Source organism: Macaca mulatta, chromosome 6 (assembly GCF_049350105.2).
Source record: "Macaca mulatta isolate MMU2019108-1 chromosome 6, T2T-MMU8v2.0, whole genome shotgun sequence".
In the NCBI taxonomy this organism is placed as follows: Eukaryota; Metazoa; Chordata; class Mammalia; order Primates; family Cercopithecidae; genus Macaca; species Macaca mulatta.
This window is the reverse complement of record NC_133411.1, coordinates 137,331,216-137,353,906: the sequence shown is the minus strand read 5'-3', so window position 1 is coordinate 137,353,906 and position 22,691 is coordinate 137,331,216. Positions and strand designations below refer to the sequence as shown.

The 22,691-nt window shown below is 35.9% G+C and overlaps 1 protein-coding gene across 1 annotated transcript in view; it reads left to right on the top strand.

Annotated features, from left to right (window-relative positions):
• FBN2 (fibrillin 2) overlaps positions 1 to 22,691 on the top strand; it is a 269,025-nt gene that overhangs the window by 139,952 nt on the left and 106,382 nt on the right. Inside the window, exons 11-15 of the mRNA XM_015140689.3 lie at positions 906 to 1,043; positions 14,231 to 14,350; positions 15,264 to 15,389; positions 16,279 to 16,401; positions 18,389 to 18,511. Coding sequence (XP_014996175.2) covers positions 906 to 1,043; positions 14,231 to 14,350; positions 15,264 to 15,389; positions 16,279 to 16,401; positions 18,389 to 18,511 — 630 coding nt within the window. The remainder of the gene's footprint in view (positions 1 to 905; positions 1,044 to 14,230; positions 14,351 to 15,263; positions 15,390 to 16,278; positions 16,402 to 18,388; positions 18,512 to 22,691) is intronic.

Genomic DNA, 22,691 nt, shown 5'->3' with positions numbered 1-22,691 from the left:
AGAAGGGTTGTGTGGACATACTTGCACGTGTGTGTATGTGTTTGTGTGTGTGAGAGAGAGAGAGAGAGACAGAGGGAAACCTATTTCAGGGTCTGATACGTAGTAACACTAAATTTGGGAAAATGTAATAGGAAAATGTTACTTTTCTGTTCTGTAAACTTTCTGTTAAATTAGAGAAAAGAATGTGTGACCCATGTCTTTGAAAATACATATGAGAGCCCAGTAATACTCCAGTCCAGTTGACACCACCAAAAAGCATGTTTTTGGTTCCAGTGAATTTCATTTGGCTATTTAAAGCTGCCCTGTTCATTCACTCCTTGACTTATTTTCCAGAACCATTTCTCAACTGAGATAAACTGAATGTCTTGCTCTGTGCTGATCCAAATATTGTAATGTACATATCTTTCCTTTCCTCACCCTTTTTTGTGAAATTGCTTAAGAAATTGAAAACCGTGGGCTTCAGACCAGAGTTGGCATTTGTGTACTTGACATTTAACTTCATTCTTTTTAAAAGCACCCTCTTGCTAATAATATTTAAGGATGTCCTACAGTGTTATGTTTATTCTTTTTGGCATATTGCCAATTTGCTATGTCTGAATATTCAGCAGAGTTACAAAGGAGAAATGGAAAGCACTCAAGTGTATGGTAGAACATACCTGTAATTTTAAAAAGACATCCTTATGGGCAGTATTTTCAGATCTGTCACTTAACAAATACAAGTTGCAAGCATGTGTCTCAGTAATATTTTTTAGATTCTTCACATTAAAGTTTTAATAAAATATAAAATAACATGAGCTTATGATATACACATAATTAATTTACTATTAAATGTCCTTTAAAAATCAATTCAGGAAAGTAATGCATGTTGTAATGATTAAATATAATTGTGCTTTAATTTTCCATAGCAATTCTGAACCAGACAATAGATATCTGTAAGCATCATGCTAACCTTTGTTTAAATGGACGCTGTATACCTACTGTCTCAAGCTACCGATGTGAATGCAACATGGGTTATAAGCAGGATGCAAATGGAGATTGTATAGGTAAGTTTGTGATTCTTTAATAATCCTTCTTAGTTTTTTTAGTAGCTATTAGATTACAGGATCAAATTGGAGTGAATATGATTTTTTTAAGTGTCTTGAAATAAAGCTAATTTCCAAACTGTCTCTTCTGTGTGTATGCTATTCAGTGTGCCCCCTTAACCTACGCTGAGCTAGATCAGTTCAAGAATTTCCTACCCTTTTTAAGTCCTAAATATTGTGATTTCTGTCTCTGACTCTCCCTTTCCTTCTGCTTTAGAATTGCTTACTCTTAATATAAACTAAAAATAAAAAGAAATCTATATAACAATGAATATATTTTGAAAACAATTCATCAAGCATGAATCCATTTTTAAAAGATGACAAGACACCAATGGACTAAAATCTGATACGTCAGGGCAGTAGTTTTCAAATACATTGATCTCAGACCCATTTAAACTCTTAAAATCATTGATTATCTCTACTTTGATAATAACCTAATTAGAAATTAAAGATGAAAATATTAAGACATTTATTGACTTATTCAAAAATAACAACAATGAATCCATTGCATGTTAATATAAGTAACACTTTTGTGAAAAACTACAGTTTTGAAAACAAAATGTGCGGAAACAAGTGTCGTTGTTTTACATTTTTGCAAACCTTTTTGATGTCTGCCTTAATAGAAGCCAGTTGGATTCTCATAGCTGCTTCTGTATTTAAGTTGTGGTGATGTTTTGTTTTGTTTTGTTGAGGAATGAAAATCTATCCTCAAACAGATACATAGATGGAAAAGAAGAGGAATATCACATAGACTTTTCAGATAATTGTGATTATTCTTTGATATTGCACTAAAACTTATAAGGAGTAATTCTTAAAGTTTAGTTAACCATGTAGAATCTGAAACCATATTAGTACACTTTTTGTACTCTGTTACATAAAGTCCATTGGTTTGTCTAAAGCTTTGAATGGATTTTGTAACATGCATTAGTCATTTGAAATATGTTGATGTACCGTATTATGCACATCTTTCCAAAGTTGACATATTTTACTATGTATGATCAAAAAATCATATTTGAAAATATCACCATCAGACTCATACAAATGCCTTCAAATTGCTGGGAAACTATCAAGCATACAGTGTTGAATAATCTTTCTGAATTATGTTATTTTTAAGCTTGGATTTTTAACATTAGCATCAAATATACAGTCTGTGGCTTTTCTTAAAGTGACAGGCTCACTGCATTATTTTCAAAAAAATGTCTGCCAGATTAATAACCCTGAATAGCTATAATTTGTCAGTCATTCTTCAAGTAAAAATAGTATTCTGAGTAAAAGCTGCTAATGGAGTGCACAACTCACACAACTACACAGAAACTTTTCCTTGAGACGTGCACTCATGGTGCTTCAGTCAGCAACAATGTATAATGCACATTTTGTCACAGAAATATTTTAAAAATGTATATTCAAGGGCCAAGATTATTATTAATTTTATGGCTTCACCAATTATATTCTTCAGTGAAAATGGCTTTTTCAAATACCCTGTGAGTTCATGGCGTTGACTGCTAGGACAGTTTGGTGCCATTGCCTTAATCTGCGCTAAGCAACCATCATTACTCTTGTGCCATCGGAGCAAGTGTTAACATGATTTAAAAAAAAAAAAAAAGGTAAATAGCATCTTAATACGATTGTGAAAATAGTTTTGAATCAAACTCACTCTGAAAGGATCTCAATGGTCTCCCAGAGGCCACACCTTGAGAACAGCTGCTATAAAGAGTCCCCAACTTTCTTGTAGGTCATATACAAAAAGTTTAGCAGTGAGAGAGTTGGTAATGGTGGGCTTGGAAGTTCTGATTCCTTAAATGCCATTTAAATTGATTTGTGCTCAGTAACCATGATCTGTATGCTAGCAATGTGGTGAAAAAAGAGACCATCAGGAGCATCCAATCTAGCAGCAGGATCTGCAGTAGTTAGGGATTACCTTAGTGTCTGTGAAGGATAAGGAATTTCCCCATGGAGTTAAAAAAAAAAAAAAAAAAACTCAATAGAGAAGGGCCAAGATGGCTGAGTAGACATAGCCAGGAAGAGCATTTCCTACTGACAGATCAGACCATTAAGAAGACTGGCATACTCTGAGAGGATCTTCAGAAGGAAGGCATTAAGAGTGTATGGAAGGAGTACACAGACTGGGACTGAAGTAGGAGGAAACTAGGAAGCCTTCACGGGGATGCCAAGCACCGGGACTCTTCCTGACCCCGAGCAGATCCTGGGGAAGGAGTGAGTTAAATAGGTGAGGAGTGGCCCACTCTTAGCAGGGGTCTCTGGAATCTTACATGCAGGAGATCCCACAACCTCCATGGATATTTGAGCTGATAGGGAGAGCTGATTGGATAGGTGGCAGGGACAGGATTCCAGCCTGTGCAGAGCCCAGAGGATTGGCACCAGAGTGGCTATGGTGCCCATACCCCAAGGCTTGCCATCCTCCTTTATGGGGCTTTGGCCTTGGTTGGCTATTGGACCTGGACAGAGCAGAGCAGTCTTGCCCATGGGACAGGGCCAGTCTGATCTGAGTGTCCCCCATCTGCCAGTCTCCCAGTGTCCCTGCATGGCTTTGTCCACTTGGAGCACAGCCTTAGATGCCCATCTGGGGCTCTTCCCAGGGGTCACCTCCATAGCTCCTTTGCCAGCAAACCCTGCCTAACCACTGGAGAACTTCAGCAGATGGGCCTCTGCCAACATTCTACCACCTGCAGCCTCTCCCCACAACTTTGTTGGCATGCACTTGTCCACAGCCTTCCCCCACTGCTTTGCTGACACACGTGCACATAGTCCTCATCACCCCATGACCACTGGCATGTTCTTAAGAAAGAAGCAGACTCATCTGATAGAGCTGAAAAACTCACTACAAGAATTTCATAATACAATCAGAAATATTAACAGCAAAATAGACCAGGCTGAGGAAAGAATCTCAGAGCTCAAAGACTGTTCTTTAATCAACTCAGTCAGATGAAAATAAAGAAAAAATAATTAGAAAGATTGAACAAAACCCCGGAGAAATATGAGATTATGTAAAGAAACCAAACTTACAATTCATTGGCATCCCTGAAACAGGAGAAAGAGCAAGCAACTTGGAAAACATATTTGAGGATACTGCCCACGAAAAATTCTCCAACCTTGCTAGAGAAGTCAACATTCAAATTCAGGAAGCCTGGAGTACCCCTGTGAAATACTATACAAGATGACAAACTTCAAGTCATACAATCATCAGATTCTCCAAGGTCAACAAGAAATAAAAAAATTTTAAAGGCAACTAAAGAAAAGAAGCAGGTCACCTACAAAGGGAACCCCATCGGGATAACAGTGGACCTTTCAACAGGAACCCTACAAGCCAGAAGAGTTTGGTGCCTATATTCAGCATTCTTAAAGAAAAGAAATCCCAACCAAGAATTTTATATTCAGCCAAACAAGCTTCATACGTGAAGGGAAAATAAAATATTGTTCAGACAAGCAAATGTTGAAGGAATTTGCCACCAGACCTGCCTTATCAAGAGGTCCTTGAGGAAGTGTTAAACATAGAAATGAAAGACTGTTATCAGCCACCAGAAAAACAGACTTAAGTACATAGACCATTGACACTGTAAAGCAACTACACGATCAAATCTGCATAACAACCTGCAAAACGCAATGACAGGATCAAATCAGCATATACCAATATTATCATTGGAAATGAGCAGGCTAAATGCCCCACTGAAAAGGCACAGAGCAGCAAGAGAGATAAAGAAACAAGATTCAACTATACGCTGTCTTCAAGAGACCCATCTCACATGCAGTGACATCCATAGACTCAAAGTAAATGGATGGAGAAAAAGCTACCAAGCAAATGGAAAACAAAAACAGTGGGAGTTTTGCTATTCTAATTTAAGACAAAACAGACTTGAAACCAACAATGATCAAAAAAAGACAAAGAGGGCCATTACATAATAATAAAGGTTCAATGCAACAAAAGATTTCCCTATCCTAAACATACATGCAGCCAACACTGGAGCATCCAGATTCATAAAACAAGTTTTTAGAGACCTACAAAGAGATGTAGATAACAACACAATAAGAGCGGGAGGCTTTAACACCCCACTGACAGTATTAGACAGATCATTAAGGCAGGAAACTAACAAAGATATTCAAGACTTAAACTCAACACTTGGCTGAATGGACTTAACAGATATCTACAGAACAGTCCACCCAACAACAACAAAATATACATTCTTCTCATCTGTAATACAGCACATACTCTAGATTAACCACACACTCAATACATTAAAGAAAAGTGAAATTATACCAACCAAACTCTCAGACCACAGCATAATAAGATATTTAATAACTAATAAAAGCAAAGATACAACATAACAGACTCTCTAGGACACAGCTAAAGCAGTGTTAAGAGTAAAGTTTATAGCACTAAAATCCCACATCAAAAAGTTAGAAAGATCTTAAATTAACAACTTAACCTCACACCTGGAGGAACTAGAAAAATTAGAGCAAACCAACCCCAGAGCTAACAAAAGAAAAGAAATAAACAAATTCAGAGCTGAACCGAATGAAGTTGAGATGTGAAAAAACATTCAAAGCATCAATAAAACCTAAAGTTGGGTCTTTGAGAGAATAAATAAGATTGATAGACTGCTATCTAGACTAATAAAGAATAAAAGAGAAAAGATGGAGATAAACACAATCTGAAATGACAAAGGGGACATTACAAGCAACCCCAAAGAAATACCAAAATCCTCAGAGACACCTCTATGCACACAAACTAGAAAATCTTAAAAATACCTCTGTACACACAAACTAGAAAACTTAAAGAAATTATAAATTCCTGGAAGCATAACATCTCCCAAGATTGAGTCAGGAAGAAATTGAATCTCTGAACAGACAAATAATGAGTTTCGAAATTGAATCTGTAATGAAAAGCCTACCAACCAGAAAAAGCACGGGACCAGAAGGATTCACAGACAAATTCCACCAGATGAATAAAGAAGAACTGGTATCATTCCTATTGAAACTATTCCAAAAACTTGAAGAGGAGGGACTCTTTCCTAACTCATTCTATGAAGGCTGAATTATTCTTATACCAAAACCTGGCAGAGATACAACAAAAAAGGAGAAAACTTTAGGCCAATATCCTTGATGAACATAGATGCAAAAGTCCTCGACAAAATGCTAGAAAACAGAATCCAGCAGCACATCAAAAAACTAATTCGTCACAATCAAGTAAGCTTTATCCCTAGGATGCAAGGTGAGTTCAGCATATGCAAATCAATAAGTGTATTTTATTAGAGATTTTATCTCGGATTTCTTTCAGAGACAAAGAAATCAGAGACAACACAAACAAATGGAAAAACATTCCATGCTCATGGATAGGAAGAATCGATATTGTTAAAATGACCATAGTGCTCAAAGCAATTTACAGATTCTAGCTATTCCTATCAAACTATCAACATTTTTCACAGAATTGGGAAAAACCTATTTTAAAATTCATATGGAACAAAACAAAACAAAACAAAACAAAAAAACCAGCCTGAATAGCCAAATCAATCCTAAGCAAAAAGAATAAAGCTAGAGGCATCACACTACCTGACTTTAAACTATACTACAAGGCAACAGCTACCAAAACAGTATGCTACTACTGGTACAAAAACAGACATATAGATCAATAGAACAGGTTAGAGAACCTAGAAATAAGGCCACATACCTACAACCATTTAATCTTTGACAAAGTCAACAAAAACAAGCAACCAAGAAAGGACTCCCTATTCAATAAATGGTGCTGCAATAGCTGGCTAGGCATATGCAGAAGATTCAAACTGAATCCCTTCTTTTCATCGTATACAAAAATTAACTTAAGATCAGTTAAAGACTTAAATGTAAAACCTAAAATGATAAAAATTCTAGATGAAAACCTAGGAAATGCCATTTTGGACATAGGCTCTGGCAAAGATTTTATGACAATGACTCCAAAAGCAATTGCAGCAAAAACAAAAATTGACAAATGAGACCCAATTAAAGAGCTTCTGCACATCAAAAGAAACTATCAGAGTAAACAAACTACAGAGTAGGAGAAAATATTTGCAAACTACGCCTCTAACAGTGTTCTAATACCCAGAATCTATAAGTAACTTAACAAGCAAAAAAAACCTCATTAAATAATGGGTAAAGGACATGAGCAGACACTTGTCAAAAGAAGACGTATGTGCAGACAAAAAGCATATGAAATGCTCAGCACCACCTCTCATTAGAGAAATATAAATGAAAACCACAATAAGATACCATATTATACCAGTCAAAATGGCTGTTACTAAAAAGTAGATGCTGGTAAGGTTGTGAAGAAAGGAATGCTTATCTACTGCTGGTGGGAATGTAAATTAGCTCAGCCACTATGGAAAGCAGTTTGGAGATTTCTCAAAGAATTTAAAACAGAGCTACCATTCGACCCAGCAATACTGGGTATATACCCAAGGAATATAAAATGTTCTACCATAAAGACACATGCACACATACGTTCATCACAGCACTATTCACGATATAAAGACATGGAAGCAGCCTAAATGCCCGTCAATGGTGGACTGAATAAAGAAAATGTGGTACACAGACACCATGGAATACTATGTAGCCATAAAAAAAGAATGAGACCATGTCCTTTGCAGCAACATGGATGGAGTTGGAGGCCATTGTTCTAAATGAATTAACACAGAAACAGAAAACCAAATACCGTATGTTCTCATTTGTAAGTGGGAGCTGAACATTCAGTACATGTGAACACAAGGGAACAAGAGACACTGGGGCCTACTTGAGAGTGGAAAGTGGGAGGAGGGTGAGGATCAAAAAACTTATCAGGCACTAGGCTTATTACATGAGTGATGAAATAATCTTCACAACAAACCCGTTGACATGCAATTTTCCCATGTAATAAACCTGCACTTGTACTCCCTGAATGTAAAATAAAAGTTGGAAAGAAAAAATATGTATGTGTGTATATATAAAACATATCTTTCTCCCTGGCTGAGTTCTGAGCCAATTGAGGGATAGCTAAAGAACCCATTTCATATGGAGTTCTAAAATTTTTGAAAATTAAAGCTGTGTGTACTGGCTAGACTTGCTTAGTTCAAAGTCTTAAAGAAGTTGGTCCTGATCCTAAGATGTACTCCATGTTTGCACACGCTAGTCAGAGCTGGGATTAATACTCTCAACTTTGGATCCATGTCAAAAAATCCAACTATAATTTCATCTAGAGCCTTGGTTTTTCCAAGTAGATTTTTGGTCCCCAGGTGCCACTTGAATATTTTCTCAAGTTTTTCCAGCCCATGTACCCTGTGTTGAAGAATAGAAGGATTCTAAGCACTTATTTCTAAAAGACAAGGAGGACAATAAAGCTCTTAAAGATATGCTGTAAACGGCCACAGAGTTCCTCAAACAATACCTTATATCATAGGTTTTCGTGACTCCTAAAAGTCTGTAAGCCCAAGAAGACAAGGCTATATCTTTTTCTTGGTTAATCATGATGGATGTGTTGTGCAGATTTTTAAACTAGCTTTATTGTGGTTTAATTGACATATATACATATGTAAAGATTTTTCATGTAAAGATTATTTCATCACCCATGTAATAATACATGCTCCATATGTATACATTTGAAGCATATAGCTTGATAAGTTTTGATGTGTGTATACCAATAAAATCATGACCACGATCAGATAATGAACATATCCATCAGCCTCATAAAGCTTACTTTTGCCCATTATAATCTCTCCATCTTGCTCCTCCTTTCGTCCATTCCCAGCCCCCATCCTGTCCCCAGGCAATCTCTGATCAGTCACTGTACATTAGTTTGCATTGTGTAGACTTTTATATAAATGAAATCATACTGTTACATATATGCCTTTTGTCTGATTTCTTTTACTCAGCATAATTATTCTGTGATTCATCTGTGTTATGATGGGAATAAGTCATTTATTCCTTTTTTTGTGGAATAATATTGTATGGACATAGCACAGTTTATTTATATATTCCCATGTTGATGGGCACTTACTTTGTTTCCAGTTTCTAGCTATTACAGATAAAGCTCTTATGAACATTCATGTACAAGTGTTTGTGTAAGCATTTTAGTTTTGGTGTATATCTAGGCGTGGAGTGGCTGGATTATGTGAGAGGAATATATTTAATTACTTACAAAACTGCCAAAATGTACTATTTTACATTTCTAGCAGCAGTGTATGAGAGTATCCGTTACTCCATAACCAAGCCAGCTCTTCGTATAGTCAGATTTTTCCATTTTAGCCATTGTAATAGGTATGCAGGGGTTTCTCACTGTGGTTTTAATTTACATTCTCTAATGATTCACATAAAAAAATGTTGACCATCTTTTCATGTCTTTATTTGATCTGACACTTTTTTGGTAAAGGGTCAGTTCAAATCTTGGTCCATTTGAAAATTATTTTCTTATTGAGTTTGGAGGGTTCTTTGTTTATTCTGGATATAAGTCCTCATCAAATATATGATTTACGCATGTTTTCTCCTAGCCTGTGGCTTGCCTTTTCTTCTTGTAACATATCTTTTGAAGTGCTGAAATTTGTAACTCTGACAAAGCTTTATTTATTAAATTTGTTGTTTTATGGATCATGCTTTTGATGTTGTGTCTAGGAAATCTTTGCCAAATCTAAGGTCACAAGGGTTTTCTTCAGTGTTTGCTTCTAGAAGTTATCTAGCTTTAGGCCTATGACCCATTTTGAATTAGTTTTTTAATATTGTATGAAGTTTATTTTTTGTAGTATATTAATAACCATCACCCTTTGTTGAAAAGACTGCATTCTGTCTATTGAATTGCCTTTGCATGTTGTTGAAAATCAGTTGCTCCTATATATTGGGTCTGTTTCTGGACTCTCAGCTCTGACTCACCCACTTAGGGGCTTGCTGCATCCTGCTGGGGTTCCCCCTGTCTGCACCATGGTCTGAAAACCCTCCTAAAAGCCATAAGCTGAAATAGTCATGATATTCACTGTGTTTGTTTTCCATCTCTTAGGAATCTATATTTTTTGTTGCCTGACGTCAAGTTTCTTGAAAATCATGATTTCTTATACTTTGTCCATTTGTTTGTGTATTTGAGGAAGGAGAATAAATCTGTCTCGGCTGGGAACAGAAGTGTCCCCTATTTTCTTAGTGCAAAGATTGTGGAATGAAAAAATGGGAACAATAACGCCAGCTGGTAAATTTTTATATAAGTCTAGGCAAGAAATTATGACAATAATGATGTAGGACTATAGAAGAAAGGATTCAACAAGTGCTTGGGAGGTTAATCAGTGGAATCTGATGACAGATTAGTTGTGGGGAGTCAAAGAGTAGAAAACTACAGTGATACACAAGTTTCTGGCTGAGCAAAACTGGACATAGAGTGGTGGTGTTAACATGTATAGGAAGGTGCAGATTGGGAGAAAATAGTTATTGAGTCTTTCTTGGACATGCTGAGTTTTAGGTGTCTTGGGTATTTAATTATAGAGCTCTAATGCTAAGAGGAATGTCCAGGGTAGAGTTAGAGATTTAGGAGTCAACAACACACAGGTGGCCCTTAGAGCCATGAGGATGAATACTGTGTCCCAGGCTGAACAACAGGACGAGTGAAAAGATAACAGGAATACTACAGCTGGAATCCTATGGAACAGCCACATTGAAGGCCCTTAGTCTAGCTCAGCTCAGATGCACCTTGTTCTAGCTCACAGTGTTAGAGAGATAGCAAAAGAGAGAATTATATTCCTGAAGTTAGGGAAGGGCACACTTTCAAGAGAAAAGTAGTGTCAGGTGTTAAATGCAGTAGAAAAATCAAAGGCAGTGAGGAAAAAAAATCTGTTTGATTTGGTAATTAAGGGGGTTTTATTAACTTTGAAGAGTGGTTTTAGGATGGTAATTGAGTCATTTTGAGGTTATTTTATTTATTCATAATATTAACATACATATGTTTCATTAACTAGCTTAACCCTAGATATCAGATTTGAGTTCAGGTCTTCCATTAAACAATATAGATGAGAGGCCAGGTATAGAGAGAGTTAGTATCATAATTTTGCCAAAAAGTCTAAGTACACTATGATTATAAAAGAAAATATGGGCCAAATACGATGTTTTGGAAAAAACAATCATTTTCAACTAGGTACAGGGCTACAAGGTCAGAGTTATTAAATTAGGCTTAGCTCAAATTTTGACTGCACACACCTAGAGGGTATCATTCAAAGAATCGATATGAATGGTATGCCCTATGGTTGTACACTATATAACCATATGCAGCCTACCTAGCTTAGCTGATACCACCTGATGTTTCTTTAAGTGATAGACATATCTCATCATTTAGCCCTGCAAAGTTAAAGCCCCAGCAGCAGACTTGTCTTTCTGACTACTGTAATTCATAGAAACATAACTTAGTAATGGAGCACATTTTCAGAAAATGAGTTTTAATATTTTTAATCCTATAATGTCAATTTTTGATCACTTTGAATTTATAAACAAATTGAATTTGTAAACAACACATCAGAAAAAGTGAAGAGGATATTAATTAACTAACGCTTTAAATTGTAAGAGCCCAAAATAACACTAGTAGCTATGTCAACTGCACTAACGTTTTGAGGAATAACAAACTGCCATTGCTATTTGGGAACTTTTATGAGATACCTAATGAAGCAGTATAACTTGAAAGGCAGTAGATTTATTAAGGGATCAGTGACAAAGAAAATAGAATTGGATCTATGTTGCTGTTATGAGAATTGCTCCTGATGCCTGAAAACAGTTATATGTCCCCATTATGTTTTTCTCTCTTTTTCTTGAGAATTCTACTTCAAAATTAAAATTTGTAACTCTCCTAGTGTCTGTATAAGTCAAACTGCTATTAGCAATGGTTTTAATTCAGGTCACTCTATTTTGTAGTAGTAAAAATTAATTTAAATTTCTTTTGGACTACAGGTAATCTTCGAGCCCTTGCAAATATATATATATATTTTAAAAAACTTTTTCTAAGTTGGCATATAAAGTATTTTTCAAGGGAAAATGTTTCTTAACCATATAGCAGTATTTGAGAAATTAACAATTTTGATAATCAACATTCTCCATAATTTTAAAATTTATTTTAGGAGGTTAAATCCCATGAATTTTGCTTAAAAATACACATCCCCGCAGTGAAAACATAGTAAGAAGTCAAAATGTACAGACCGTAGTATTTAAGTACTTTCTGTTCCTGTAAACAAGACAAAACGAACATGATCAGTTGGAGGTCCAGGACTGTGAGACTCAGAATAAAGAGGAGACATGAAATGTTCATTTCAGAAGTTGGCAGTGGTCATTTGTGATTAGTCTAAAACTGAAAATCCCAGAAAACAAACAAAAAACAACAAATGGGTTTTAAAGTTATATGGAATTGTAAAGTCACTAATTGTTTTTTTGGTGATTGTTTTCACCAAAATTAAGTGAATGATTACATCTTCTCTGTGCACTAGACTCTTGATGAGTCCCTAAGGAGCTTAGGAGACAGAAGTGAATTATGGCTGTAATGGCAGAATAGCTGGCAGAGCTGCCATAGTAACAAGGAGCCTTAGGAGCAGACTCTCCAGGGGAGAAAACAGTCCTGCAAAGTGACGTGACTTTCCTGAAACTACCTAAAGAGAGGGGAGTGGATGTGTGGTTTCTCATGTTCTTCAAACAGAGCTTTTTGTTGAGGCTTCTGTAAAGATACCAACTACAGGACGTTTTTAATGGTTGCATTTCAATTGTGTAACACAAAATTGAAGTGATCTTCAACACTGCTAACTGAAGGTGGTATTTCGTATTGGAAAGTCTATTTATTATACTTGATATGCTTGCTAATGCTCTCTCTCTTTTCTCATTTTGCTTCGTTCCTTTGGCTCAGTAGAATTGATGGTATCAACCAAAACTTTAAATGTAAGTGAGTCTTTTTGGACTGAAGGGGTCCTTGGATGGATGGAAAAGGATTTAGTCCTGTTATTCTTTGTTGTTTTTATTTTATTTGCTATGAAGTTTATTTCCATTACCAGAAAGGGCTTAATTGCGTTCAGTCTGAGTGTTTACATAAATGAAGTTGGTGGGTTTGATACAGTACAGTTCCTCTTTTAAGAACATCTGTGAAAGTAGGAATCTGCTTATTAAAATGGTAAACCTGTGAACTGATTTTATTGTTATGTTCTCCAATTTAGCTGAAATTGTATATGTTAATGGCTTCTACACGTATATGAAATGACAAATCATTATGCCCTCACCAACTAGCCAGGCTTTTAATTTGCAGGGATTGAAAATAATATTTAGTGGGCATTGCTGATGAATTAAACTTCTTATACTGGCACACGTGATTTCGCTGAGATTTAACTAGTCCAGACTGTTCAGTCTGTCATTTGGTTTTTCAGCCCCTGAATTCTGCAATGGGTTTGCATTTAATTAGGCTTTAGGAGACCTTGAAAGGAAAGCATGACTTTCTCACTTTTTGGTCACAACTAGTAGTTGCATAAAACTTCATTTTATGCAACAAATTGCTGTGCCAATTTTAGGATCCTAAAGAAAACTGAAACTGCTGAAAAAAAATAGGCTTTGTTTTAATGTTTTCATTTTCTACTCCCTCATGTTTTTTTACTTCAAAATATTATCCACGCTTTAGTGTATATGTAGTTTTATACATAGATGAGTTCACCAAAAAAAAGTTATACCAAAGACATTCCATAATCCATCAATCTCTTTCTTTAAAACTAATAGCAATGACAACATGTAACATAAATATGTATCTTCAGAATCCTTTCATTGTTCTTCTGACACTTTACTAAGCCTTAGAGAGGTTATTAACTTGCCCACAGTGGTGTAAGCAATAAGCATTATAGCCTATTTCTCTTTTCAGGGCCCATCCTTTTAATCATTGGCCATTACTCCAACTGAAAAATCTTTAATTTTTGATTAAAGCAAATTCCCATGGTACTCTCTAAAAGGTGATATTTTTGTAAATCTTCAGAGTGGCCTCTGAGTGTATTTGAAGAAAGGAATTTTCATTCATTTATAAATACTTTGCTATTTAGACTATTACCACTGACTGGCCTTCTCTCAAATTTTAGAGGGCTAAATGTACTTTAAACAAACCTTTCTACAAATGGAGTGAAGTCTATAATGGTTTCTTTTGCTGCTCACAGATGTTGATGAATGCACATCAAATCCCTGCACTAATGGAGATTGTGTTAACACACCTGGTTCCTATTATTGTAAATGTCATGCTGGATTCCAGAGGACTCCTACCAAGCAAGCATGCATTGGTAAGGCAGTTTGCTTTCACATATGAAAATGTTCCATGAAATATAGTGACCAAGGCTGTTGAGGTTAAAAGCAAATTTATTAAAACATGGAATAAAATAAATGTTGTTACCTTATTACAGATTTATTTATAGTACCCTCAGAGATTCTCCTTTTAAACATAAACACTGTTTGCATATGTAACCCAGGCAACATGGTATCTGGCTTCACAAAAATTCAGTTTATCTTCCTTCCTTAGATCAGAGCTTCCTTTCTCCAAATAACATCAGTAACCTTCTCTGATTAACTGAGTTTAAGATTTATAGTCATTTTCAACTACTGTTTTCTTTGAATCCCACACATAGTCCAACACCAAGTCATGCCTGGTCTTTATTCATAGCTTCAGTGCTACACCCACCACCCTGGTCCAAACGCGCTACCTCATTGCTGATTCAGCTCAGAATTCTTTTACCAGATGACTGCCTGTCTTCTTTTTCATTTCCTATTCATCCACAGGTAGTTGCTTGAATCAACTTCCCAGCAGTTTTCATTGTATTACTCTTAATCTAGAAATTCTGTAGTTACTTTACACTTATCCAACATCGTGTTCTGACTTTTAAGGCCTTCATCCACTATGTCAAAAACAGCCGCAACCAGTAATTCCAGCTGTCTTGCCCACCCTTTCTTAGGCTTACTGGAGACCCTCTTTTTTTTTTTTTTTTTTCCTTTCTCTCTTCAGCTACTATAAGAGCTGTAAAATTGCTTGCACCTACCTATCCAAAAAAATTTAAAAAAAAAACAAAAACTGCTGAGAGACAGAAATTTTGCTAAAGAAACAACATGATTTTGAATATTTAAAATTCCATTTCTTATCTTACTGTGTTTATCTGTAAGTATTGTAAAAGAATAATGTTTGGCCATTCTCAATCTTCCTAGATATTGATGAGTGCATCCAGAATGGGGTTCTTTGTAAAAACGGTCGATGCGTGAACACAGATGGAAGTTTCCAGTGCATTTGCAATGCCGGCTTTGAATTAACTACAGATGGAAAAAACTGTGTTGGTATGGAAATTGCCTGCTCCCTTGCAAAAGATTTTAAAAGGATATACATTTTTATTTAGAACCATATACTATTTCCATGAAAGCTCACACACCACGTATGTGAGATCTTCAGGTAACTTAGGTAAAATGTAAATGCATTTAATATAAGACTGTTAAAGCAAAAGGACAGGTTTTTTTTGTTGTTGTTGGGGGGACACGGTCGGGAGAGAAATGTTGTAACAATGAATAATTTACTGCTTCTGAAATTTTCCTGTGTGTTACATGTTAAATTGTAAGTAACAGTTGTTCTTCATAAGTTTAGATGATTACTAGTCCCTACTCTATTTCAGGTATTTGGGTTACAACACTGACAAAATAGAAAAGGTTTTCCCATCCTCCACTAACTAGAGGAATATAAAAATGCTTGACATATGCAGTACACAAATCTCTAAAATTGTGGCCTGTGATGTCTAGCAATGCAATGGATACCAATACACTACAGAAATATTGTTTACAAAGCAACACATCATATTCATCTACTAATGAAAGTCCAAATCATTCCATTTGCAGTGAGGTCTGCCATTGCCTTATTTTCTTATAAAATAAACACTAAATTATATTATCTTTTTGGTATACAAAGTAACACACTACTCATGGTTTTTGTGGTTTTAACAGGAACTAAGCACAAAATTTATTTAATTCTTTTTCTTTATATCCGTATACTAAAGGTCCTTTCCACTCTCCACACTATTTTCTCTCATTCAGTTGGCGTTCTTTTTTTACAAAAACTAAAAACCATGAGCACATGGCTCATTTATGTAGTGGAATTTGACTGGGGGTTGTTTGTGGAAGAAGAAGGAATTAGTTCCCTCAAGGCCAGTGTTCAAAGTCACTCTCTCCTCTTCCGCAGATCATGATGAATGTACAACTACCAACATGTGTTTGAATGGAATGTGCATCAATGAAGATGGCAGCTTCAAGTGCATCTGCAAACCAGGATTTGTCTTGGCTCCAAATGGACGTTACTGTACTGGTATGTGTGGCTTTCAGATAGGAAAGTGACCATGATTGAAACCACCTTTTTTATTTGAATGAACCATGGAAGAATTACTTCAGCTTCCTCGTGTGGCTTTCATATTATTCACATTTCTTGCTAATTCAATAAGGCAGGTGTCTAAAGCTTTCTAGAAAAACATACATTGTGGTCTAGGGAACAGTAATATCTTAACAAAAATAATAATGGTATAGGAAAAATTAAGGGACTGACAGATTGGTTTTAGCAAGTCATGTGGAAAACAATGTAGAAATAATTTCTCTCAACTGCTTGGCTGAATAAAAAAGAAGAAGAAAAAATCTTGAAAGGTTTTTGTTTTGTATGCATTCTCAGAAGTAGATTTTCCACTGTCATTCATTATGGGTTTAGTATTACATCTTTTCCATAAAGCTAATATACAGATCATTTGTAACTGTATCATTATCTAAAAATCTTACATTGATTTAGTGAAGACATCTTAATATTGCAATTAATTATTTTGTTTATGAAGCCATTTTGAAGACCAACCTCTAGTGATAACCTTAATAAGCTAAAGATGTGCCTCTTGGAAATAAATGAGACCTTATTATGTTTGTACTCACAATTGGAATTTAATAAAATGGAATACATTTTGCAGCTTCTACTTAGAAGCAAATTTTTCTTTCTCTTTTTTAAATTTATTTATTTTTGAGACAGGCTTTTGCTCTGTCACCTAGGCTGGAGTGTAGTGGCACAATCTCAGCTCACTGCACCTTTGACTCCTGGGCTCAAGCATCCTCCCACGTCAGCCTTCCAGGTAGCTGAGACTACAGGCACGTGTTCCCATGCCTAGCTAATTTTGTTTTATTTTTTGTAGAAATGAGGTCTCACTATGTTGCTCAGGCTGGTCTCAAACTCATGGGCTCAAGCAGTCCTCCTGCCTCAGCCTCCCAAAGTTCTGGGATTACAGGCATGAGCCACCGCACCTGGCCAAATTTTTGTTTTTCTTTGTTTCCTTCTTTAAAACAAAATTAACTCCATAAATGATGTTTTGCCTTCAATTGCACAAACTTAATCTAAGTACCAGATAAGGATCATGCTCAATTCCTATAATTTCAATGAATTACAATGAAATTCTAGGGACAGTAGAAATTAAAAAATTGAGACTGAATTCTTATGTTTCTGAATAACAGATAGATTTTTGACTGTCCAAGGAGGAAGAGTACTGTAGTTCTGATGGTTGAACTCATGACTGGGATGTCATCTCAGGGTTAGCTGATTTGGATTTAACACAAGATAGAAAATTGCCATTATGCTGCAGTGTGTAGAATTATGTTACAGTATGTGACTTTATTTCAGCCTTTTTAAAGAAACTTCAGTATACATCTAAAGATGAGTTTGACCTCACCAGTTTCTGCGTTCTGGAAATTAGTTCTTATTAATTATTTAATTACAAATGTTGTGAAGATTTTCAGTATTCCTGAGTTGGCAGCTCTGTGTTTGAAGTCTCCTTCATCTTTTGGGGAAGTCATTTAATGCTGGGTTACATTTGATAAATTCAAGTGGATTGAAAATTAAAAGATATACCTCAAGTTATTTTGTTATTGTGAAATGATCAAATAAATATCAGCATAGGATCTACTTATAGTTAAAGTGTCTGTGTGTGAAAAAAATTACAGAAATTTACCTTAATTTTTAAAGAATTTGTTTTACTTAACTAATTTGAATTATTTAACATTAAATGGGATCACCAAATAAATAATGAAAAAGAAGATTGTGAGGCTTTTTTTTCCTCAATGGGTAAAGTAAAGCAACTTTTACTGTCTTTCTGAAATGTGTTGAAAGGATTGCATTTGCATATAATATCTGTTACCACACTTATTTGTTCTTCACAAATTATAAAGTTATAAACAAAAGGTTGGTAGTATTGAGCAGTGGCAGCAAGTAAACCCTGTAGTAAAGTTATATTTACCCAGTAACTACTTGACTTCTGTCACCCACTGCGCAGATGTTGATGAATGCCAGACTCCAGGAATCTGCATGAATGGGCACTGCATCAACAATGAAGGGTCCTTCCGCTGTGACTGTCCCCCAGGCCTGGCTGTGGGCATGGATGGACGTGTGTGTGTTGGTAAGTGAAACATTTTACAATGGCCCCACTGTGCAAAATCATCTTTGAAAAGCCGACAGAGATATTTCTATACAATGGAATAATATTCACTATAAAAAGAGTACATACTAAAACATGGATAAACCTTGGAAAGATTACACTAAGTGAAAGAAGCCAGTCACAAAACACCATACTGTATATGATTCCATCCATGTGAAATCTCCAGAATCGGCAAGTCTGTTGAGACAAAGTAGATTCGTGTTAGGACAGAGAGGATGGGGGTGGTGGGAGAATGGGGTGGGAGCTAAAAGATATTTTTGAGGTGATAAAAATGTTCTAAAATCACCTGTAGTGATGGATAAACACATCAGTAAATATGCAAAAACTATTAAATCATACACTTTAAAGTGATGTATTCTATGATATGTAAATTATATATTAACAAAACTATTTTTTTAATGGGCAGGAACCCCCAGATAGCCCCCTTCAGAACCTTCAGAAGTCTCTGATGACATGCAAGTCAAAAATGCTGGAGAAGAAAAAAATATATTTTTAAACCAGCATACTTGATAGTATTAGATAACTGAATCCTAAACACAGTGCATTTCAGTTTTATAATTAATAACAAATAAGATATGTAATGGGAATTATAGTTATAGATAAGTAAACTCTTGGTTTTGCCCTAACAAAACTTAAAATATAAATATTGGACTTACATCAAAAGCTCGAAATGTTTTTAGTTACTCCTCATCACCATGCAACTAGCTGCAGAAGCAAGAGAATAAAAAGTATGAGCAAGAATATATATTTTATTCTAAGCCTTTCAGATTCCTCCAGGATACTTTTGTCAAATTGATCCCATGAAAATCAGTCAGAAGTACCAGGCCCAGCTTTGAAGAGGCAGGCAAAACAGAAGTGTCACTGGTGTTTGGGAACCCCAACAGTATATCCCAAAGATAAGGATAGCAGAATGAGTGGTAAAAATACATTTAATGCAGTTTTCTCTCCAAAAATGCTTTCATGAGGTGTCTAGGGTGAATTAGCCATTGTATACCCTCTGTTTTTCATGTTGTACAGTAAAACATAGAAATAGGATTTCAAAGTATATTTGAGAGATACAACATTCTTAGACATAGTTAATACTTTACTCCTACTGATGAGAATCAAAACATTTGGATCCCAAAGGTGGAGGAGAAACAGTAGAGAATTTGCAGATGGAAATAATCTGTTCACTCAAATTTATCCACTCTATCCAGTCAAAGATTTATTTCACCCTACAAAGTGTCAGCACTTTGTTCAGGGATATTTCAAATATAGCAACTGGAAGAATATAGCTTCTTCCTGTGTACAGAGCTAAAATATTTTCAGTTGCTTTAATATATTTACTTGCTTTTTTCCTTAACCTAAATGATTCTGTTGAGATCTACCGTGAGTACAAAGCCAGTTTTGGAGGGAGAAATTATTTTTCTCTTAAGTAACCAACATGTGATTTGTTGCTAGGAATTCAGTAAAACATAAAATTTCATTCTTTTGTTCACATCCAGGAAACACATTGGAAATTGTCGTAAAGCCTCCTCCAGTTTTTCGTCATTGTGGTCATTTAAACTTTTTAAAATAAAAACATTATTTGTCATGTGTATAAAATTATATATTGTTTCTATAATGTGCTAGATGTTTTCTTCACATCTTTTGACTTGATGTCACTTTTTAGACCCATTGATTCTTTAAGTTTGAGATGAGGCCTGGCGCAGTGGCTCATGCCTGTAATCTCAACATTTTGGGATTCCATGGTGGGCAGATCACTGGAGCCCAGGAGTTCAAGACCAGTCTGGGCATCATGGTAAAACCATATCTCTGCAAAAAGTACAAAAATTCACCAGGTGTGGTGCCTATAATCCCAGCACTTTGGGATTCTGAGGTGGGCAGATTGCTTGAGCTCAGGAGTTCAAAACCAGTCTGGGCTTCATGGTGAAATCTTATGTCTGCAAAAAAATACAAAAATTAGCCTGGCATGGTTGCACATGCGTGTAATTCCAGCTACTTGGGAGGCTGAGGCAGGAGGATTGCCTGAGCCCTGGAGGTGGAGGTTACAGTGAGCTATGATTGTGCCACTGCACTCCAGCCTAGATGACAGAGTGAGACCCTGTCTCAAAAAAAAAAAAAAGAAAAAGAAAAAATAAATGAATCACTGTTATGAAAAACTATTAGGATAAGCATTTTAATTTTAAATCTCTTTTTTGTTTGTTCATTTTTCTTCTGTAGATATTAAAGATGTGTTTGGGTTTTGTTTTGTTTTTTTCAGTTTCAGGTAATTAGGCTATGATTTTAACTAGTATGTTAAAATACAACTCACCAGCAAGTTTATAAACAAAAGACAACCATATCTTTATCTTTCCCATTCATTCAAAATTTATTTTTAAGTTTATTCAATGATGCAGTTTAGTAAATAAGGAAGAAAACTCAGGCCACATGATAACTACTGAATATTCTTAAGTGACAAAAAAATTCTAAGATGACAGCAAGATACAGGACCTCTCTGTTCCTCCTTTCCTCTTTTGTTGTTTTGAGAATTAAATAAAGCTTTGAATGGTGTGTAGCACATAATGAATGCCCACTAAGTTAACTACTATTGATATTATTGTTATTAAATTAGAATAGTGGCACCATGTCTAGGTCATAGTCTTAAGAGTTGCTGCTTTAAGTTATAAATAAAAGTTGATATTAAAGAAAGAAGAATAAAATAAAGTTAGCATTTTGCATCCATACATATTTTACTCATGGTATGTAGAATCTGCTAATTACCTGAGGAAATTTTAAATCTTTCCATTTTTTTAAGAAAGAAAAGGCGCTGGGTATGGTGGCTCACACCTGTAATCCCAACACTTTGGGAGGCCGAAGCAGGCGGATCACCTGAGGTCAGGAATTTGAGACCAGCATGGTCAACATGGCTAAACCCCGTCTGTACTAAAAATACAAAATTAGCCGGTCGTGGGGTGTGCACCTGTAATCCCAGCTACTCGGGAGGCTGAGGCAGGAGAATCACTTGAACCCAGGAGGTGGAGGTTGTAGTGAGTCAAGATCATGCTAGTCAAGATCACTCCATCCTGAGTGACAGAGCAAGACTCTGTCAAAAAAAAAAAAAGAAAGAAAGAAAGATAAAGAAAGAAAAGGAAGGGAGGGAGGGAGGGAGAAAGGAAGGGCATGCAGAAATCTGCTAACATATGGAAAAGGTGCATTTAGGTCCAGTCTGTCGCCAGAGCATTCTTGTGAGCATATTCTGATGGTGCTACTGGTATTGTTCCTCTTATCCTATCCTGTGTACAGTGGTTCAGTTACATTTGAATAGTATACTATGAGCTAGGTTGCCAGTTTGGGGTCTTTGAACGGGAAAAGGTCAGTAGGGAGATAATGAGTTATCTCAATTGATTGTTCACAGTATCAGTTACGGATAGAACTCCTTGTTCTGCTTTTCCTGCCTTCTCACTGCTGCAATCTACTAGTCTTAGAAAAAAAATAGAAGAGGGAAATAAAGTGGTCACCACTTTTTTTAAGTACTTCAGGGGTGTCCTAGGCACTGTGCTTAGTGCGCAACAAATATACTTTCATTTACTATGCAAACTGTATCCTTATTTAATGAATAAGGAAGATGTTAAGTAATTTATGTAAGATCATCTTGTGGGGATCTGAACCTTGGGAAGTTTATGTCCCTAAAACCCACGCATAAGTTATGCTACTTTCTTTGTCATGAAACTTCTGGTGTTGGGCACTCTAAAGAGATTAGTTCACCTGTAATGCAAACTACCATATATAACATGTCTCACTCTTCCAGTGAGCTCAATGGGCCTTTTATCTGCTTGCTTCTAAAAATTCTGCATGGCATATGCTCTAAACCCAAAAGCAGAAATAACTTTGCCTGTTCATGAATGCCTTCCAAGATCATCAGTAATGCCCAAAGAACTCACAGAAATCATAATGGAAATCATGAACCATGTTGTATTTGTGCAAATTTGCCTTCAAGTGAAATCTGTGCTTGTGTGTATCTCAGAGGATACACTGCCAAACTCAGCCACAGCACAGGCAGCACAGGGTTCTCTTGAGTTGACTCCTTAGGGATGGGGTTGGTGAATCCCATGGCCTCCTTCCATTTAAGCACACACGTATCTCATTTTTAATGCAGCCATAAATCACTGTTTTAATCAAA